At 36.2% G+C, this 19861-nt stretch overlaps 3 protein-coding genes across 3 annotated transcripts in view; 1 reads left to right on the top strand and 2 right to left on the bottom strand.

Annotated features, from left to right (window-relative positions):
• The window catches only part of LOC114246871 (protein amalgam), a 165325-nt gene that overhangs the window by 85698 nt on the left and 59766 nt on the right, over nucleotides 1-19861 (top strand). The window lies entirely within an intron of this gene.
• LOC149499726 (uncharacterized) lies at nucleotides 14378-16423 on the bottom strand. Its single transcript, XM_089739179.1, has one exon. It carries the CDS (start codon nucleotides 16094-16096, stop codon nucleotides 14435-14437), a length of 1662 nt encoding a protein of 553 aa, XP_089595305.1. The 5' UTR covers nucleotides 16097-16423; the 3' UTR covers nucleotides 14378-14434.
• LOC149499727 (retrovirus-related Pol polyprotein from transposon 17.6) lies at nucleotides 16275-19527 on the bottom strand. The gene is made up of 3 exons (XM_089738950.1): nucleotides 17862-19527; nucleotides 17146-17288; nucleotides 16275-16328 (listed from the first exon to the last, which is right to left on the bottom strand). The coding sequence occupies exons 1-3, from the start codon at nucleotides 19525-19527 to the stop codon at nucleotides 16275-16277; spliced, it is 1863 nt and encodes a 620-aa protein (XP_089595076.1).

Genomic DNA, 19861 nt, shown 5'->3' on the forward strand with positions numbered 1-19861 from the left:
TACCTGCCCAGTGGGCATCTATCCACTGCCACTTCGAACTTGCAATTCTTCTGTCTACATTAGATACCACGGTTCACCAGCTAATCTCACCATTCCCGGTTCGATCCAGTAAGCATCAATGACTAAGCTCGAAGTTTTTAAAGAGTAGTAGTTTTTCTGAGGGCAGCTGTCCAGTTGGGTAGTGTTAATTTGGAGAAAATAGGTCAAGCGTTGAGTTCAACTTAGATGGGCAGCGTTCGTGAAGTTTCGCAGAATACTCTCATCTCGAATACTGTAAGATTTTAAGACGATTGTCTTTGATCTGTGAGGACATTCGGCACAGGGACGTGGCCTCTTCAGAACTCTTAGGCCTATGTCCAGCAGTGGACGTCTGTGGGCTGATATAATGGAATCAGTTACCCAAAGATAATAAAATATTTAACTATCAGTGATAGTTCATATCGGAAGTAAGCACTCATAGATATCATCACTGTGCTTATTTATGCCGCGAAATAGTTGTGTGTTCCCACTCGAAGGACCAGACATCCATTGTTCAAGTACATTTGAGACTTTTGTCACAAAGTAGGTGGCGGCACGTTGTCATGACTACAGGATCCGGTAGCCAGTAAACACTAGCCGTAAACTGCTTCAAGCTTTTGTGCAATAAAACAACTAAGGTCTTAGGTGAAATTTTTAGTTTACCGTATTTTTCTTTAAAACGGTGAATATCTCTGCTTCGTGGATGAAACTTATCGGATCAAAGCACCTATCCATGCGGTCTCGCAACACGATTAATGATTCATTTAAATGTTAAACTCTCCAAATTGTCATGGTAGTAGTGAAAGAATTTTCGGAATAATTAAAAAATCGTTGTGCCCTGCAAATAAAAGACTAACCCTTCACGGAACTAGGTCGATTGTTGGAATCCGGTTACACAATTTCAGTCCGTTTACAAGATTATTATGTGACTAGCGAGCGACTTGAGCTCTAACCAAAAAGACTCAAATTTAATCAAGGCACAGTTTTTAACGGACTTCCAAAAATGAGTGTGTTTCCAATTCCAATACCTGAGATTTTTTTCTAAGTGAACCGGTTTTATAAATCCTTTATTTGGGAGCTTGGGCTTCTCATGTGGTCCGATTTAAAATTGTAATCAAGATCTGACCGGTAATTTTTCGGTTATCCTTAGTAATTAATTTTTCATTGACTTTGACTACATTGAGAGAGAGAGAGATAATGATGTCTTTGTAATTGACGCAATAGAGCTAAAAATATCGTGTATGTCCGTCACTATCATCATTTATTGTGTAATAGCAGCAACATCACCAATCTTCCGATTTGATCCGGCGAGGATAGTCGCTTACTCTTTACTCAACGGTCATGCGCAAATTATTGTGGATAATACCCAACTAGATTACGAGATACACCACATCTCTCCTCCAAAGCGTAGATAGAAAGAACAGCGATTTTACCTTGTCCCAAAAATAGCTTACACGTGTAGACGTACCCTACCTATCCATTTCTATCACAAATAAACTTTCAATTACGCAAGACCAGGTTCCAGATCGGTCTGTACTCTATATCCACTCGTATTTGGAAACGTTTTAAATGAGCCCTTTATTCATTGGGACTAGACCTCCTGATCCACTAACTTTGCTTTTAGGTACCTCAAGCACCGGTCATCGTTCTTGTCGAACCCGTCGCTTGCGACGACGGGCTCGATGAGTAAATTAACCCACAGACACAGCCCACTGAGTTTCTAGCCGGATCTTCTCAGTGGGTCGCGTTTCCGATCCGGTGGTAGATTCTGTGAAGCACCGCTCTTGCTAGGGTTTGTGTTAGCAACGTCTTCAGGTTTGAGCCCGTGAGCTCACCTACTAGTTAAGGTTACGCTGAAACAGTCTCTCAAGGCTATTAGCTTAGATCGGAAAAAAAAGGGACTAGACGAATGGATTAATGATTAAATTCGATATTCTTTTGTGTTACATAAGACATTTTAGTAGGACGAAGCGCTAAACTAGCAGTACCTAATGTAAATAACGTACATAATATGGCTTAATTGCGTGTTCATTATTGCGTAATAGGATAACCTTTGTTAGTGGCAGTCAACCGAATCGCATCGAATGTATAAATCTTTTTTGGCTCATTTGTTTGATTAACCTCGATAGTATTTCGGTAAGCGATTACCTTGATCCGACTAATGTTCTGTTTCGGGACACTGCCTCAACCTTGCGTGTTTTCTATTTGTCAGTTTGTTAATGTTAGCGCTATGTGAAAACATCTTAGGTTTGTTACAAAAAACTATTGTTGTTTGTGTTGTTATTTTGTTTATTTTTGGAACGAAGTTCCTTATGGAACGATACCCCTCCGGTACCCTAACCGGGAAAAAGCGTCCGTAACGTAAGATTTTAATTATTTATGTATAGTCTTAGTATGATGGCTATACAGTGTCTAATGTATAGTCTACGTGATGACGGTTATTATTATTATTCATATAAATAGCTGTTTCTTTGCATATTATTTTATATATTTTTTATAAATCATTGTGAATAAAATAAAGTTGATAACTTTGTAAAGTAGTTTTATTTTACTTTTATCAATAAAATAATCATAATAAAAAATGTATACCCGAATAATTATTGTCTTTATACCTCGAATAGAACTTAAAATTTATAATAAGGAACTTCGTTCCTATCCGGTGTCCTACGACATCACACATCTTTTGTTGTAAATATTACCTCGTCTGCATCAAAATTAAACATTTCACAGTAATACGTAATCATCCACTCTGGTTTGGCTGTATAGTAGTATATCGTAGCGGTTTTTTTAAACAAGAATTTAACCAAAGAACGGTTTTAAATATAAAGTTTGATTAGACCATTCGAATGAAAAGTTGGCCTGTTCATATTAGTATCATTTTTATATTAATATGAACAGAATCTTATACCTTTAAACTTATATATATGAATCTCAGAAACGGCTCTAACGATTTTCATAAAATTTAGTATACACAGGATTTCGGGGGCGATAAATCGATCTAGCTACAATGTATTTTCTGAAAATGTTGTTTTATTCGTGTTTTCAATAATCAACTTTATGACTCTTCCCGACATCTATTGGCGAATAATAGCTGCTTTAAAGACACAACAAGGTGGCATTATCAAAAAAAAAATCGTCATCATCTAATGTATTATTAATAGTACTGCAACACACCTGCTGTATCTTTATCTTTTCAAAATTTCTATAGATAAAACGGTATATGCAAAAGTAGCGATAAGACTGCGTATTGAAAAAATATAACTGCTTGCTGACTGTTATTTTAAATGTCAATTGTGTTTTGGTGTGCAATAAATTATATTCTCGATCTCTCTAAATTTAGGATGCAATCTCGCGTTTTAGAGTTAATAAATGTGGCGTAGCCAAATAACTCTCAAATGTTTAATTTTTGCCCTAATGTATTCGGTATCAGATATTAAATATCGCATCTACACTTTATCTATTCATTGTATAGAGTCTTATAGATAGGTTATTCGTTCTGTTTAAGGCAGTGTATCATTGTACTTTTCTATAACCGGTTAGATGGTTTTCTAATGAAATACGTACTCAAAAATGTTCACGATTGACTTCCACGGTGAAGGAATAACATCTTGTAATACAAATTAAACCCACCAAATAACAATTTTCGTAATTACTGGCGGTAGGACCTCTTGTGAATCTACCACCAACCTGGCTATTTCTGCCGTGAAGCAGTAATGCGTTTCGGATTGAAGGGTGGATCAGCCGTTGTACTGTTAAATACGAGACCTTAGAAGTCATGTCTCGAGGTGGGTGGCGGCATTTACGTTGTAGATGTCTATGGGCTCCGGTAACCACTTGACACCAGGTGGGCTGTAAGCTCGTCTACTCATATCTATCTATCTATATATATAAAAATTAATTGCTGTTCGTTAGTCTCGCTAAAACTCGAGAACTGCTGGACCGATTTGGCTAATTTTGATCTTGAATTATTTGTGGAAGTCCAGAGAAGGTTTAAAAGGTAGATAGATATAAAAATGCACGAAATTAAATAAAAATAACAATTTTGTTTTCCCTTTGATGTGTCCCCCGTCGGACGGATTCCTTTTGTTTGTTTTAAGTTTATTTTATACAAAAGTATAGGTCTTTTATTTATCGATTGAGGCACTACGAAGTCTGCCAGGTCAGCTAGTATGCAATTAAAAAACATGTCTATCGGTTTTCTTAATTAACCAACACTGTACAGAATGTACATAAGATTAGTTTTAATTAAGATTTGTGAAGAAGAAAACACTTTATTTTGGTGATATATGTTTAGTACATTTATCGTTGCTCTTTTCAGCACCCGCTTTAGCAGAACCGATCTAGGCAAGCACTCACCTACTCCCCGTCTAACTAACCTTTATAATAATCTAGTTAGAAAAGTTGAAAACCTTGACATATTTGGCGATTCCCTTCCAATATTTAAGAACAAAATTATAAAAAGTTGTTGTTGAACCTCAGCCTCAGCCTTGGTCTGAGTACTCGGGTATTACTGTCCTTGTTGTCTTTCTTTTGTTTTTAATTTTTTATTATTATTAATAGTATTGTTAAATCTCTATTAATATATTAATGCAATGCATGCTGTGATTGCCTCTCATTAGAGTTGCAGTTATCAATTGCTCTATACATGTCAATGTTATTTTATGTCTTACTGTAAACCCTGTCGGTAATCCTTAAATAAATAAATAAATAAAACCTTATTTATTTCGCGATTGAAGAAAAGAAAAAAACTCATTAAAAAGGACTGAGTGACTGATTTCGAATACTCTGTGTTACGTTGTCCGTGTCTGTGGAAAAGAGGGAGTCCCTAGTTTCTTATCGATTCATCTCGGTGGTGAAATTGCTTTCCGAATCGGTGGTAAGGCCATAATGATTTATACGCGCCTGCGATGGTGTATTTGAAGAAAAAAAATCTTGATTTTGAATTCGAACATTGCAATTTTTTTTTTATTGCTTAGGTAGTTGGACGAGCTCACAGCCCCCCTAGTGTTAAGTGGTTACTAGAGCCCATAGGCATCTACGACGTAAATGCTGCCACCCACCTTGAGATATGAGTTTTAAGGCATCAGTATAGTTACAACGGCTGTCCCACCCTCCAAACCGAAACGCATTATTGCTTCACGACGGAAATAGGCGGTGTGTTACCTACCCGTGCGGACTCATAATAGTTCCTACCGTATAATAAAATATAATAAAATAGTTATACAATCATTCCATACATAAGCTGACTTGAAAATAGATTTTAGTTTTAAGCGATTAGTATTTTATAATATCAATCTAGACCAGTGATTCTCAACTTTTTTTTGTTGCGGCACATATTTAACGATTTCAAAATTTAGTAGAAGCCGGAGGGGCATTTTAGTTTTTTACGTGTATAACTTACCGAGCATTGTTTTATGTTAAGGGCTGATGTAGGTATTTCAATTTCTTTTTATTGCCTTGCTAATGATATTATTGATGCACATGTGTAGTTTCCAACACCCTGCCTATTTCTGTCGCGAACCATTTATTATTATTATTATTGCATAATATATAGATGGACAAGCTCACAGCCCACCTGGTGTAAGGTGGTTACCGGAGCCCATAGACATCTATAACGTAAATGCTGCCACCCACCTTGAGATATGAGTTCTAAGGTATAGTTACAACGGCTGTCCCACCCTTCAAAGCGAAACACATTACTGCTTCACGGCAGAAATAAGCAGGATGGTGGTACCTACTCGTGCAGACTCACAAGAGGTCCTACCACCATGTCTTCCGCTTTCAAAGGTGGGACAGTTGCATAATTAGAATTCGATCTCTTGAGACCAGGTTCATGATAGATCATTGGTTCCGTTAGTCAAAACTAAGTCGACAATGATCTTGTTTGTTTTCATAATAAATAAATCCAATAAAATAAAGAAAAAAAAAGGCTTAGTACAATTTTCCAACACAAATTATTCGTCTAATACAACCAACAACATTAACTAAACTGAACCCAATATTTCAACCTTTAATAATAGCCCCGGGATATTTTCTCGTGAATGTGGCTGTTTATGCTTCCTCTGCGTTCGAGAACGGGTTTTAATTTATTGTGAATAGCCTTCGTAACCTCACCGAAAGCTTAATATCTAAAATGAATTTGTTGATTCCCGAGCCCCGGTTGTGATGTTGAAAATTTATTAATTTCCTTGAGAAATCTTGTTATTTATAATATAATAATACTAGCTGAACCGGCAGACTTCGTAGTGCCTCGATCGATTAATAAAAGACATAAACTTTGGTATAAAATAAACTTAAAACAAACAAAAGGTATCCGACGGGGGACACACTTTTAAACCTTCTCTGGACTTCCACAAATAATTCAAGACCAAAATTAGCCAAATCGGTCCAGCCGTTGTCGAGTTTTAGCGAGACTAACGAACAGCAATTCATGTTTATATATATAGAAGATAGAAGATAGATAGAAACATTAGAGACCTTATTACGCACTCTATGGCCAAGTAAGGTCGTTGTCACGTCGCAAACAAAAATTCATTAAAAACTAACTTTGACTCGCGTTTCATTTCGCGTTTTTCAGTGTCGCCATGTCAGTTCCGATATATCGATTGCCTTGCGGTTTACGTTACCGCGGACGTTTAAAAAAACGACGCAATAATGGAATTTTACGTGATGTGAACAAAAATCTTTAAGAACGAAAACAAAACCCACCTTTTCAGAACCAAATTAAAATTTACACAATAACACTTCAGTTTTACGACTTCTCAAACATTATATGGATGAACTATGTTCCGATGAGGAGCATTGCGATGGTAATTAATGGTAGAGTTCATCCATATAGTACCTGGAACCGCTGCGTTCATTCACAGTGCGTTTCCAGAGATTTCTACTGCCTTGTACCCACCGGCTTTGGAATGAACTCCCTTCCATGTCGCCATGTCGTTACCCGAGCGCTAAGGGAAAGGAACGGAACGAAACTAAGGTTGTTTTTTTATTGCTTAGATGGGTGGACGAGCTCACGGCCCACCTGATGTTAAGTGGTTACTAGAGTCCATAGACATCTACAAAGTAAATGCCGCCACCCTCCTTGAGATATGAGTTCTAAGGTCTCAGTATAGTTACAACGGCTGCCCCACCCTTCAAACCGAAACGCATTACTGCCTGACGGCAGAAAATAGGCAGGGTGGTGGTACCTACCCGTGCGGACTCACAAGAGGTCCTACCACCAGTAAAGGTATCTAATCCTTCCATCGCCTGGGTCTTCATCCCCTTGACCACTTTATACCATCAATCTTTTCAGATACCAACAACATTAACATACCATCAGACCATATTCCTAGCTTTGAAACTCACTAACAAATCCCCCATAATGTCAAGACCGGCTGAATAAATTTATTACGCAATGCTCTTTAGTTTGAATAAGCTCATTTAAGCTTCTAATAACCGTATCTTGTTAATTATGTCAATCAAGCTTAGAATTCAGCCAAACTTGAAAGAAGCAACGATATACTATGTGTTTCATAATTCTTGTGATTGTAGTTAATATATTATTATATTTTTTCTACGTTAAACATATAATATAAGTATGTAACAAACTGTGCCATATTATTAGACTACTTGAAACAGAAGGTTCGTAATTTACTAAGGAATAAGGTAAGATTTTTCGAACACTATTATTCGATAAGATTCCCTTGAAGTTGGCGTTAGCACAATTCAGCCATTTGCCAACTTCTTTGTTTTTGTTTTTATATAATCAATTTTCTGAAAGCGCTGGTATACGGATTCGACTATAGATCTTGTTTGGGTTTCCTGACCTCGAGACTATTAGGCAGATATAGGGCACAGAATTTCATTATTTCTGAATTTTATGCATCGGCAAATGTAACTAGCAAACTGCGTACCTTGACACCGATAACTTCAAGCATAAATGCCTTTCCTAATATAATTATCGTAAAAAAATCCACATAGTGATGATACTGAATGTGATGTATATACACAGATAAAAGACAAGAAGAATTGTTTCCAGATATTTATAGTATATCCAGATTTATAGGATTCCAGATTTATAGTATATTCAAAATTTGGGAATGGCTCATAGTGATGTAAATTTATTACTTTGTAAATTGATGTTTAATCAAAATGGTGCTCTTTCTTGTGACATGAATTTGAGCAATGGACCTGGTAATTCCAGTATCATACACCTCACAAGTATTCCAGATACAAATTACTAGAACCGGCTAATATCGGTTAGAATACTATTGGCGTGGATGGGTGATAAGGAATTAATAGTAGTTCGAGGTAGAATACCCTAGTACCTTAATATCCTAATAACCTAGTATATAGCTGTACATATTATTATCACGTCTGATCCCGGACTCAACATAGGAAGAAACAAGATATAAAGACCTTAAGCCTCTTACATACATCTCCGAAGGCCAGTTATATTGTGATGCTTATGTTAAAGCTTTTAAGATTAAGTTTGGCCTGGCAACTCAGGCTAGAAAACCATAATATTTTCTTAGTTGCGGTCCTCACCATCGAGATAGATGAAAAGGATTATTTATAGTAGAACTAACGGGTCAAGCACATATAGTCCTGCCCTGAAATTAAAAATGATGATGATGACTGACTATAGCCTCTTTTACTGGGACTATTAGCGAAAAAAAAAATCAGCAATTTTGGTTAATAAATATATCTGCGGAATGTAAAGGGTCTCTTCTCGAAGAAATTAGTCTATAGTATAAAAGTAAATAATGAGTATTTAATTCATAAATCAAGCCCGAAACGCTGAGCAAAAGTAGATTGTGACCCCCCGTCTAAAATATAGATTTTAATTGCATTACATGGCTTAGAATAAAAAAAAAAATTCGCATGTGAACGTTATTGTGCCAAAAACCATCGGCAGGAACTAATGTCCGCTTTATTAAAACCACACGCTGTATAGTGAAACGACTAAAACATTAACAAGGAAGGAAGTCAGAACAATAAACTAAAGTGTCCACACTTCGCAATAATAAGACGAGAAACAAATTATACCCGGTTTCATGATACAGGGTGTTTGCGCACAAAACAAACATTCGTCGTTTACGTAATTACGAGCATTTGTCATGGTATTGTCCGGCCTAAGTACACACTGTAGGGCTGCTCAAATCTGACCGGATAAATAGACATGCGTGTTTATGATTTATCCGGAATTTAATTATTTTTTTGTAGTCACAGCTATTGTTTCAAATTGGACTGCTCTCTTTTTTTAATTAGATATCATGTATTTTTACATTTGTTGAATGCACTAAAGATGTTTTCTTGGTATTGTCATGGTATTGTCTGGCCTAAGTACACACTGTAGGGTTGCTCAAATCTGACTGGATAAATAGACATGCGTGTTTATGATCTTTAAGGTCGAAGCTATTGTTTTAAATTGGCCTGCTCTTTTTTAATTAATAAATTATGAATTTTCAATTTGTTGAATGCGTTAAAGACGTTTGAGATGAGAATTTTGCACCAAGCGATCTCTAAGTCGGATATAACAAGAAAACTTACTTTACTGGTGGTAGGACCTCTTGATACCAGTGGTAGGTCCTCTTGTGAGTCCGCACGGGTAGGCATCACCCCGCCAATTTGTGCTGTGAAGCAGTAATGCGTTTCGGTTTGAAGGATGGTGCAGCCGTTGTATGCTATACTGAGATCTTAGAACTCATATCTCAAGGTGGGTTGTGGAATTTACGGTGTACATGTCTATGGGCTTCAGTAACCACTTTAACACCAGGCGGGCTGTGAGCTCGTCCACCCATCTAAGCAATAAAAAAAATAAAAATAAAAATTATTTCATTATTATTTTCACTTTAACTAGAAGAAGGATATGAAACATTGAGGAAGGAGTTCATTCTACAGTAGGATAGCATGTGGTAGAAATAACTTTTGAAATCGGACTGTAGTTGAGTATTTCAGATAGTGAGAATTGTGATTTGATTACGCAATTGTGATATGATGAGAGAGAAGGAAAAACAATTCCTCAGAGCAGTCCAGGCGACATTTGTAACACTCAAGACAGAGCCAACCAGTCTCTGCGTAGACCCAGGAACTCTAAGACTTTTGATGAGAAGTAAAGAAGAAGAAAGTTGGGTACCGGTTGGCTGCAATGGTATTATCAGGGGAGCTACTCCCCCTATGATCCAAAGCTACCACAAAATTCTAACAGTCCCTCAGTTTCAATCATGTTGGGTAATACCACCATATCAAGGCTCATATCAGGCGATTTGCTAAAAGAATATGTGTGGTGTCGTGGGACACCGGATAGGAACGAAGTTCCTTATTATAAAAATATTAATTTTAAGTTCTATTCGAAGTATAAAGAAAATAAAACTGGAGGTTTCGCAACAACCCACGGTCATTTGGTAACGTGCGAACTTATTGTGGTACACTTCATTCACGGTTGTTTGCATAAGAGTTGGTGTATTGCGCAAACGAACGCTCTGAGATTTTGGTTAATGAATGATAAAAAAATAAGTTATTTTTTGTACGTTATCACAAATTTAAGTCATACACTGTGTGCATTACTAATACAAATATTACGTTACGGACGTTTTTTCCCAGTCAGGGTACCCCTCCGCATCATCACATATGGAACTTCGTTCCAAAAAAAAATCTTAAAACTTTTTCAGAAAAATCCTCAAAACGATTGGCTCACCAACCTTAAGAATCGTAAATTTCAGAACAATTAACTCGAGCCCGTTCTGTTTTTGATTAACCAGCCGGATATAAGCTACGGGTATAAGGAACTATCTGTAGACGAGAGTCGTTCGGTCGGTGCTTTTGATAACAAGCTCAGGAGAGCTTCGTGGAACGTGACATCGTTTCCAACTTGTTTTCCTTTGTAAAAAGTAAAGGGAAACTGGAAGCTTATTTGTTCAAATTAAATAGGAAATTGGCTTCGATCTGTTTTTATGGGTGATCGAAGTTGTATCGTCTTAGCTTCAGTTTGTTTAATGTTGTATCGTTAACGTGGACTCTGTCTTCCCTTCATTAAGCCCACATATGATAAATTAATATGGGTTAATATGATGTTCATTATATCGAATTATTTTTGAGGTATTTTGATTGCACTAGGGGATACGAGGTTCGAGTTTTAATTGCTACAGCTGTTCCACCTTACAAACCGAAATGCATGACTGCTTCATAGTAAAATCTCTCTTACCCATTTATATTTTTGACCTCAGCGTTGGAAAGGGATTAAAAATTCGTCGTCTTTCTTGTTATTTGCCTGCATAAAAAGTTTAATATCTGATTATTTGGCTTTACGTGCCGGGTAATGTAACTTTATTATATCACTAGATTCCTATTCAATTCTCCAGATATTCCAGATATACATATTTGTAGGTCAGATAAATTCTTATTAGATGCCATCTTCGTTGGGACATTTGGCCAAAGAAAAAATGGTGCTAACGACCATTTTGGACGTAGTACATCAAAGAAAATTAATTATAACAGATTCTAGATTGAGTGCGCGTCTTTAATATTATATTATCAAACACAGAAAATGGAAATTCCAAGACATAAAAGTCCCGTTGAAAATTCTATTCGAGTTTGACGTTCTGGTTATTGCTTCGGAGTCTGGCTTTGATTGGTCTTAGCCTTAATGGATGATATTGCTAAATTGTATATCAAATCGGATTATTCGAAGGCAGAAGAACAATATAATTTATCGTATTTCGTCGAGGGGTGTTTTGAAACATTGTGATGTCAGCGGGTGACGTCATCAGACTTGTTGGGACCGAAGAGAATCAAAACGACGTGTATAATAAATTTTATTTGGATGTGTATGAACTATGTTTTCAATGTTGATACTTCAGCGTGTGTGAATAGAGCGTTTTCCGTTTTATTAATGCCAACGGCGAAGACTGCGTTAAGTCTGGCTACTTATCTTTTAGATTGAGATAGACAATGAGCTAATGTTGATCCACAGTCTGCTATGAGTAAGGACGGGTATTACAGGTATTACTTGTGGTCTGGCCGTCTGGTGAGCCCACCCGGGTAGGTACCACCAATCAGGATATTTCTGCTGTGAAATAGTAATGTTTTTCGGTTTGAGGGGCAGGGAAGATCTTGTACTATAAAACTGAGACTAAGAACTCATCTCTCTAGATGGGAGGCGGCATTTCAGTTGTTGATGTCCATGAGTTCTGGTAACCACTTAACATCAGGCGGACCTTGAGGTCGTCCACCTATTCAAGCAATAAAAATTTAAAACTAAACAACTCGGCTTTCTCCAACTTCTGCAGTCCAATCGGGTGGTTTGTACAAATCAAAACGACTTATGCGTTGTGTTAATGCCAGTTAGTCTTCAACCATTTATTTCAGGGTGAAGAGCATCATTTTCAAATTTTGAATATCGATAATCAAATGAGATACAGGGCGTGTTTTGAAAAAAAGTTTGGAAAAAAAAACCGCAGATTCCTCATTCGAAAAAAGTGTAGAATAAATTCAGTAACATACCACGTGTTAACGATAAATTAAATGTTGACAGCGTACGTACGGAGACTCCGAACGTACCGTACTCAGGGGACAGATAACGCAAAATGTATTTTGGCGGGCTTTTGCAGTACAATAGGGGTTGCCAGTTTATTTGCGAATAATTGGAGAGATGTGAGCGCGAAATGGCGGAGCTTTAGATTAAACCTTTTTCGGGTTGTTTTTTTTTAATTTACTTAAAAAAATCCGTAAATAATTAGTTTAGATTAAATGTTAAGGAATTACAGTTTGATTATTGTACAGGGATATAATGTTAGGCAGTGAGAAAATTCAGAATAAATTTGGACTTAAAACTGATATTGAAACTTTTTTTTTAATACTGGTATTGGTACAAACTGGTACAAGAACATATATAGTTGTAATACAATTTAATTTACTATAAAAAAAAAAGAACACAATATTCCTAACCTAAAAGTACATGTCATTATCCGCAACATGCTTCGTCAGATTACAGAAATAAAGTTATCAGCAACATGCTTCGTCAGATTACAGAAATAAAGTTATCAGCAACATGCTTCGTCAGATTACAGAAATAAAGTTATCAGCAACATGCTACCTCAAAAAGTATAATACTTACTTTCAGCTGCAAGCGTCGTCATACTGCTAAATATCGTTGTAATACTATATCTGTTGAACATTACTGAATGCATTTAAATGACGATCTAAAATTCTAAAAATCATATAAAAAATCAATTCTACTCTAAACATTTCGTATGAAAAATAACAAAATGTATGAAACGCGCAAAGCTAAAAGTCGTCTAGTTAATACACAGAGCTGTCACGAAAAAGTTTTTAATACGTATAAAAAGATTTTGCGCTCTGGTAGCACTGTAGCCATCTGCGCAATGCGGTATAGTGTTGAAATACTCCGCAAACACCCACTAACTGAAAACAAACCGCTAACATCCAAATAATTCGAATTATGAACTATACACAAAATTATCAGAATATTTAAAATCCTTACGAATATTGCCAACAAAGTCTGTTGTTTTAGTATAATTAGGTAAATTTTTACAGCTCTGTAGCTAATTATACACAGGATTGAATTTAATAATAAGCAACACAGAGTATACTTAATAAATTAATGTATAACACATTGACAAAGCCATTCCGAGAAGTCTATCAAAACGTGTTTGTTTTTGTAATCCTTTATAACCTTTATTTCTAAATGCTTTATATAATCCTTTTATTTTTGATCCGTCTTAATGAGGTCACACATAAAAAACGTGGAATAACATCGTGTAATAAAAATCAAACCCGCAAAATTATAATTTGCGTAATTACTGGTGTAGAACCACTTGTGAGAACGCGCGAGTGGGTACTGTTACGGGGTGGGTCCAGGAGCTCTTTTTAAAAAAGGACACGGCGACTGGCACGGAGTTTATTTTATTAAAGAAGTAGTACAAATGATGTGTGTTTCCGCTACTCAAGCCAAATCTGTTCTACTGCGCTTTAGCAATATATCGTCTTTATATAGAGACAATGCATTCAAGAATGCCTTAGTCGGCATTATTATTTATATTACGTTATTATTGAGGGGCATATGTAACATCCCCCTCCTTAAGATTCATCGTCACCGATGAATGGTCACGGACGTTGACGTTGAGATAAACTAGAGCGGTAAGTATAGAATTTGGCTTTTGTTTTGGATAACAAAATAGGAAAACTAAAACATACGATACAGGATAAAACAAGTAAGTACTTAAAATAAAATAGTAACTATATCTTAAAGAAATAAACGTTAAGTACAATATCAAAAACACTTAAGTAATTATTAAGTAAAATACGAAAACAGGATATAGTAAGTAAATCTATAATTATTAAAGGTCTTAATTATAATTATTAATTAAACTTATACAATTTATTTAAAAGAATATAATGTATTATAACGTTACTCGACGACGACATTATTAGACGAATTTGACAACATAAGATTTCTCCTAAAAGGCCTAGGATATGAATAGTCTTTTTCACTATTTATTTGCACAGTTTGTGTAACATTATTATGATCGTTTTTACGATCTTTGTTGCATTGATTAAAGATTTGTATACAACAATGAGAATTATGTTTACTTGAACAAAACCATCTACGAAATCTAAATATAAGGTACAAGAAAAACAGAACAGTAAGAGAATAACTTATAGACATATAATGAACAGCATATTTTTGAAAGTGCGAAGGACTTTCCAAATGATTTAATTCTTTTTCTAGAGTATCTAGATGAATACTGGCGTGTAACAATGAGTCTAAATTATTAAGGTTATTTAATTTTAACAAGGGAAGTCTAGCTAAAGTTTTATTTAGTTTTGTACGTTCGCAACAATCATCTTCCAAAATGTTGAAGTTAGCTACTTGAGTTGTTACATTAGAAATAAATGTTTCACTAGACGAAAATTGTAAAGTTTTGAAGAAAGCTTTACAGTCTTTAAACAGGGACATTATTCCTGTTCCTAACAAAACATAATCATAGTTGAGACTATTACTAGAACAAGTTACATGTAATTTTCCAGGCTCAGATTGAACAAATATCCACCTATTTTTATTAAGTTTAAAGAAGGAATCTACGTGCCCCCTTAAGAGTTTTACCGAACATGAACTTGGAACCTTATTGACAACTTCGGTTAAGATAACTGTCTCACACGTTGGGTTCGCAAGCGTCGAATACACATTACCTAATTCACAAATATAACACTTTTCACTCACGAATTTGCACTTGTCTAAGTCTTCTAACAGTGAGTAAAGCATACGATCTGTTGTTAATGCCATGTATGGCTTGTTTGGTGCTATAAGTGCATAAGTGTCTGGTTTTGTTAAGTCATAAGGAACTGGCATAGGAACAATATGGTAAAGATTATAGACTTGAGGTAACACGAGGGGTATCTTGATTATAGTGATAATACGATTATTATGATAGTAGCATACTAGTTTAGAAATATCGATAACTTCGTGAATGTTCTGTAAAGATATTGATATAGGAAGTTCGCAATGCTTAGGTAGGTCATTTATATGTTTCTCCAACTCGACATATAATTGATATGGGCTGAGTACAGTCGGGTGCAAAATATTCATTTTACTAAATAAAATAGCGTTGTTTATGTCTTCGATATCGAAAGACAATGCAATGATTATACTTTCTAAGGACTGGAATAAAGAATTAAATTTTGTTTTTATTTGTAATTTATCGTTAGAATTTATAATATATTCGAATGCCGAATTTATGATTTCTAGATTTTTATTTAGACGTTTCTCGTTTTCACTGAATTTTAACATTGAATTATTAAATGTGGAAATTGTAGATTTTATCACATGTATATTATCACGCATAAGATGCGCTAAAGCTTTTTCGTCTGACTGTACTTGGTCGATAGCATCAGAGAACTTGACACCGTCGTTGGAATCTAGAGTGCCAAAGAATGTTTTAAGAACAGAGCCACCAAAGTCGAGTAGCCCACGTTTTGATCTACTTTGTCGACTACTAGTAAGATAGGATACAGATGCAAACTTTTTGATGTTATTATCGTGTTGACTTTGTAATGACGAAATGGCGTTCATGCAATCGAACTGTATTTTGGAGGACTCGAAGTCCTTACAGAAAGAGTTTACTTTTTCAAATAACTGATCTACTTTATCAAGATGAGACTGTATGTTATTAGTATTTAAATAAGTTACAACATTCCAGTTATCATTAGTAAATTTGACGTCAGATAGTCTATCGTAGTATAGACCGGGACTATCTGTTATCTGGGTTATGATTTGATGACTTGTACATAGCACTAAGATGGGCCTGAAAGGGAACAGAAATAGTAATAAGTAAGCATTCGTTTATTATCACCAATAAATCAAATATTGTAAAATAGTAAACATATAAAATAGTAAAAGTTTCAAATAGTTATTCAGTGTAAGATTATTATTATAATTATAATATAATTTTTTTCTTTTTGAGTAAAAGAATTAAGTATGTTCGAAAATAAAGGGATTATTTAAACGAGTTAGCTTTAATAAGACTATAGTGCGTCGTCATTTGCTAATTTTATTTCATCATAATGGTGACGCACGTGTTTACGGTTCATTAATAAGGTGACCGTGTGGTTGCCGTTTATTTTTATGATTTTGTATGGACCCTTCCATACAGGAGATAAGGCTTTGTTTTGCTTATGATGGCAACGGACGTAGACCATGTCACCAATATTATAGGTAATCGGTTTCGAGTGAGAGTCGTAGTATTTTTTTGATCTTTCTTTTGACGACTCTATATTTTGTAAAGCTTTTTGACGGCTGTAATATAACCGGTGATTAAGTGCTCTTATATAATCGCTGTATGTATTAAGGTCGAGAGAGTCTATACTTTTAGGGATGTAGGGTTTAAACCCGAATAACAGTTCTAATGGTGAAAAGCCTGTGGTAGAGTGGATATTGGAATTGTACGCTAGCATTGCTGTTCTAAGATATAAGTCCCATGTATGTTGGTTTTCAACTATATACGACCTAAGATATTCTTTCAGAGTCGAATGACTTCTTTCTAGGGCGCCACAAGTCTGCGGGTGATATGGAGAAGCAAAAATGTGTTTTATTCCGAATAAACGCTCTAACTGCTTCATTACTTCGGAAGAGAAGTTAGCACCTTGATCTGTAATAATGATCTTAGGGATACCGATATGGGAGATATACTTTACTAATGAACGAGCTGTTTCTTCGGCGGAGCATGTGACCATGGGATATGCTTGAGAATATTTAGTGAGATCGTCTTGTAACGTAAGAATGAATTTGAATTTGTTATGGTGTGTTTCGGGTAATGGCCCCACTAAATCTAGGAATAACTTTTCATTAGCTCTAGTGGCGGTAGACGTGATTATCATTGGGGAGCGATTAACTTGGCGCAGCGGTTTGTTTATTTGGCACGATTTGCAATTTTTGACATAGTTTTCTATGTCTTGTCGCATATTTTTCCACCAATATAGTTCTTTTATTCGTCCTAACATACGAGCGACTCCGGGGTGATCTGCAGTCGTGGAATCATGGTGATCTCTTAATATTTTTTTGATTTCGGAAGGCGTAGGATATTGGATATTGTTATGGTAAATATTTACTTTGATTTGAGTGTCATGAAATAGAAACGCAACGATATTGTAAATTTTTGTAAATGACAATTTCGTGTAAGGGTCTGAGAAATCTGATATAGCACATTCTTTTTCCTCGCTATACCATGTAGTTATCATGTCACGGTAACAACGTAAAACATTAAAAATATCTTTATACGTAAACTCATCGTAAAAATGAACACGGACAAACAAATGTGTAAATAAATGACTGGCGTTACCGGTAGAATAAAATGAGTACAGTTCTCTCTCCACTTCACGTATGTCAGGCATAGTTGTGGACATTTCTATGATTTCTGAACAATATGGTACAGACTCATCAAGGTCAATTGAGGTAGGGTAGGCTATCAGCTTACATTTAGCTTTAAGTAGAGAGTCGTTAAATTCCTGAATATTTGTGTTAAACGGATCTTTCGATTGTCGGGACACTTTTAGATATTGTTCATAGGTTTCAGGAGTTGACGGTGACGGTTGCGAGGGCAGTGATGGAGAAGGGACTTTTGTAGGAGGTTGAGTAGGGTGGCTAGGCATTTCTTGTCCAAGAGGGGTTTCTGAAGGGACGGAACCTGGGGCGTTGAAGTCTATGGGGGGTGGTAACGGAGACAAGTCATCGAACGTAAGGGGCTCATCTACTCGAGACTGTTCATCAAGGTATGGGGGTGGTTGTAAAACGGTTGGTTCATCGAGAGTATGAACGAGGTTGCGAGATAAGGAATCTGCGTTACAATTTAACTTCCCCTTTTTGTATTCAATCTCGTAGTCGAATTCTTCTAATTTTAACCTCCACCTAACTAACTTAGAACCGGGGTCTTTGCAGTTAAATAGCCACTGCAAAGGTTTATGATCGGTCACGATTTTAAACTTGTGTCCATACAGATAAGGTCTGAAAACTTTTGTGCCGAAAATGATAGCTAAACATTCTTTTTCGGTTGTAGAATAATTTCCTTCTGATTTGTTCAGGGTTCGAGATGCGAAGGCTATTGGGAGATCCTGACCTACTTCGCCTTGAGAAAGAATAGCAGAAACAGCGTAATTGGATGCGTCTGTTGTTAGTACGAAGGGTTTAGTAAAATCAGGGTACTGAAGGATAGGAGCCGAGGTTATTTTGTTTTTCAGTTCGTCGAAGGCTTTTTGTTGTTCACAACCCCATTGAAACGTAGCGTCCTTTTTTAGAAGGCTAGTTAAAGCTTTAGTAATATGGGAGAAATTTTCAATGAAGCGACGATAATAACCAACTAAACCTAGAAATGATTTTATATCACGTGGAGACTTCGGAACTGGGAAGTTAGTAACACAGAGAACCTTCTTGGGGTCAGGCATTACTCCTTTATCTGAAATAATATGTCCAAGATACTGTGCTTCTCGACGAAAGAACTCACATTTGTCCGGTTGTAATTTTAGGTTGTGTTCACGGAGCTTATGAAATATGTTTCTGAGGTTTTGACAATGAGACAAGAGATCGTGGTTGAAAGCGACTATATCATCTAAATATGTATAGCAATGAGTGCCTTGAAGGCCGCTTAGTACTATATTCATGAGTCTTTGAAATGTGGAAGGAGCATTTCGAAGACCAAAAGGCATACGCGTGAACTCGTAATGGCCCGAGGGCACACTAAATGCTGTTTTTTCGGTATCTTTCACCTTGACTTGATGAAACGAAGACGCGAGGTCAAGAGTGGTAAAGTATTTACTGTGGCCTAGCTGGTCCAGGATATCCGTGATGTTCGGAATAGGATAGGCATCACCAATTGTTACTTGATTTAACTTCCTATAGTCGATAACAATACGCCACTTAGGTTTACCGGAGGAGTCTTGTTTTTTTGGTACTACCCATATAGGTGCTGACCATGGTGAGATAGAGGGTTGAATGATTTTTTGACGTAGCATATCATTTATTTGTCTATGTACTTCCTCTTTATGACACTCAGGGAAACGGTAACTTTTAACAGCGATCGGTGTGTCAGATGTAGTGCGTATTTCGTGTTCAAGAGTTTTTGTACACGTGAGGCTGTCGCCTTCAAGAAAAAACACGTCTGAGAATTCGGAACAGATACTGCGTAAGCATGTTTCTTCCTCCTTATTTAAGTGTTCGCAACGAATGGCATCTTGAACTCGTTTTTCCCGGACTGAGTTAAAACTAATTTGGTAACAGCATGACTCGTGAGTACTGTCGGAAGTATTAGACGGAGGGTCATTTTCTAGAATCAGAGACACGGGTTCG

This window comes from Bombyx mandarina, chromosome 28 (assembly GCF_030267445.1).
Source record: "Bombyx mandarina strain Sakado chromosome 28, ASM3026744v2".
NCBI classification, from domain to species: domain Eukaryota; kingdom Metazoa; phylum Arthropoda; class Insecta; order Lepidoptera; family Bombycidae; genus Bombyx; species Bombyx mandarina.

Excerpts from the sequence above, each read along its gene's own strand:
- LOC149499726 (XM_089739179.1), bottom strand. The coding sequence starts at position 16,096 with ATGAACGCCATTTCGTCATTACAAAGTCAACACGATAATAACATCAAA.
- LOC149499727 (XM_089738950.1), bottom strand. The coding sequence starts at position 19,527 with ATGCTACGTCAAAAAATCATTCAACCCTCTATCTCACCATGGTCAGCA. Across the intron at positions 17,289-17,861 it reads GTACTCATTTTATTCTACCG|ACGATCTCACTAAATATTCT; the intron begins GTAACGCCAGTC and ends TTACGTTACAAG. Across the intron at positions 16,329-17,145 it reads GTGCTAACTTCTCTTCCGAA|GCCCATCTTAGTGCTATGTA; the intron begins GTAATGAAGCAG and ends GTTCCCTTTCAG.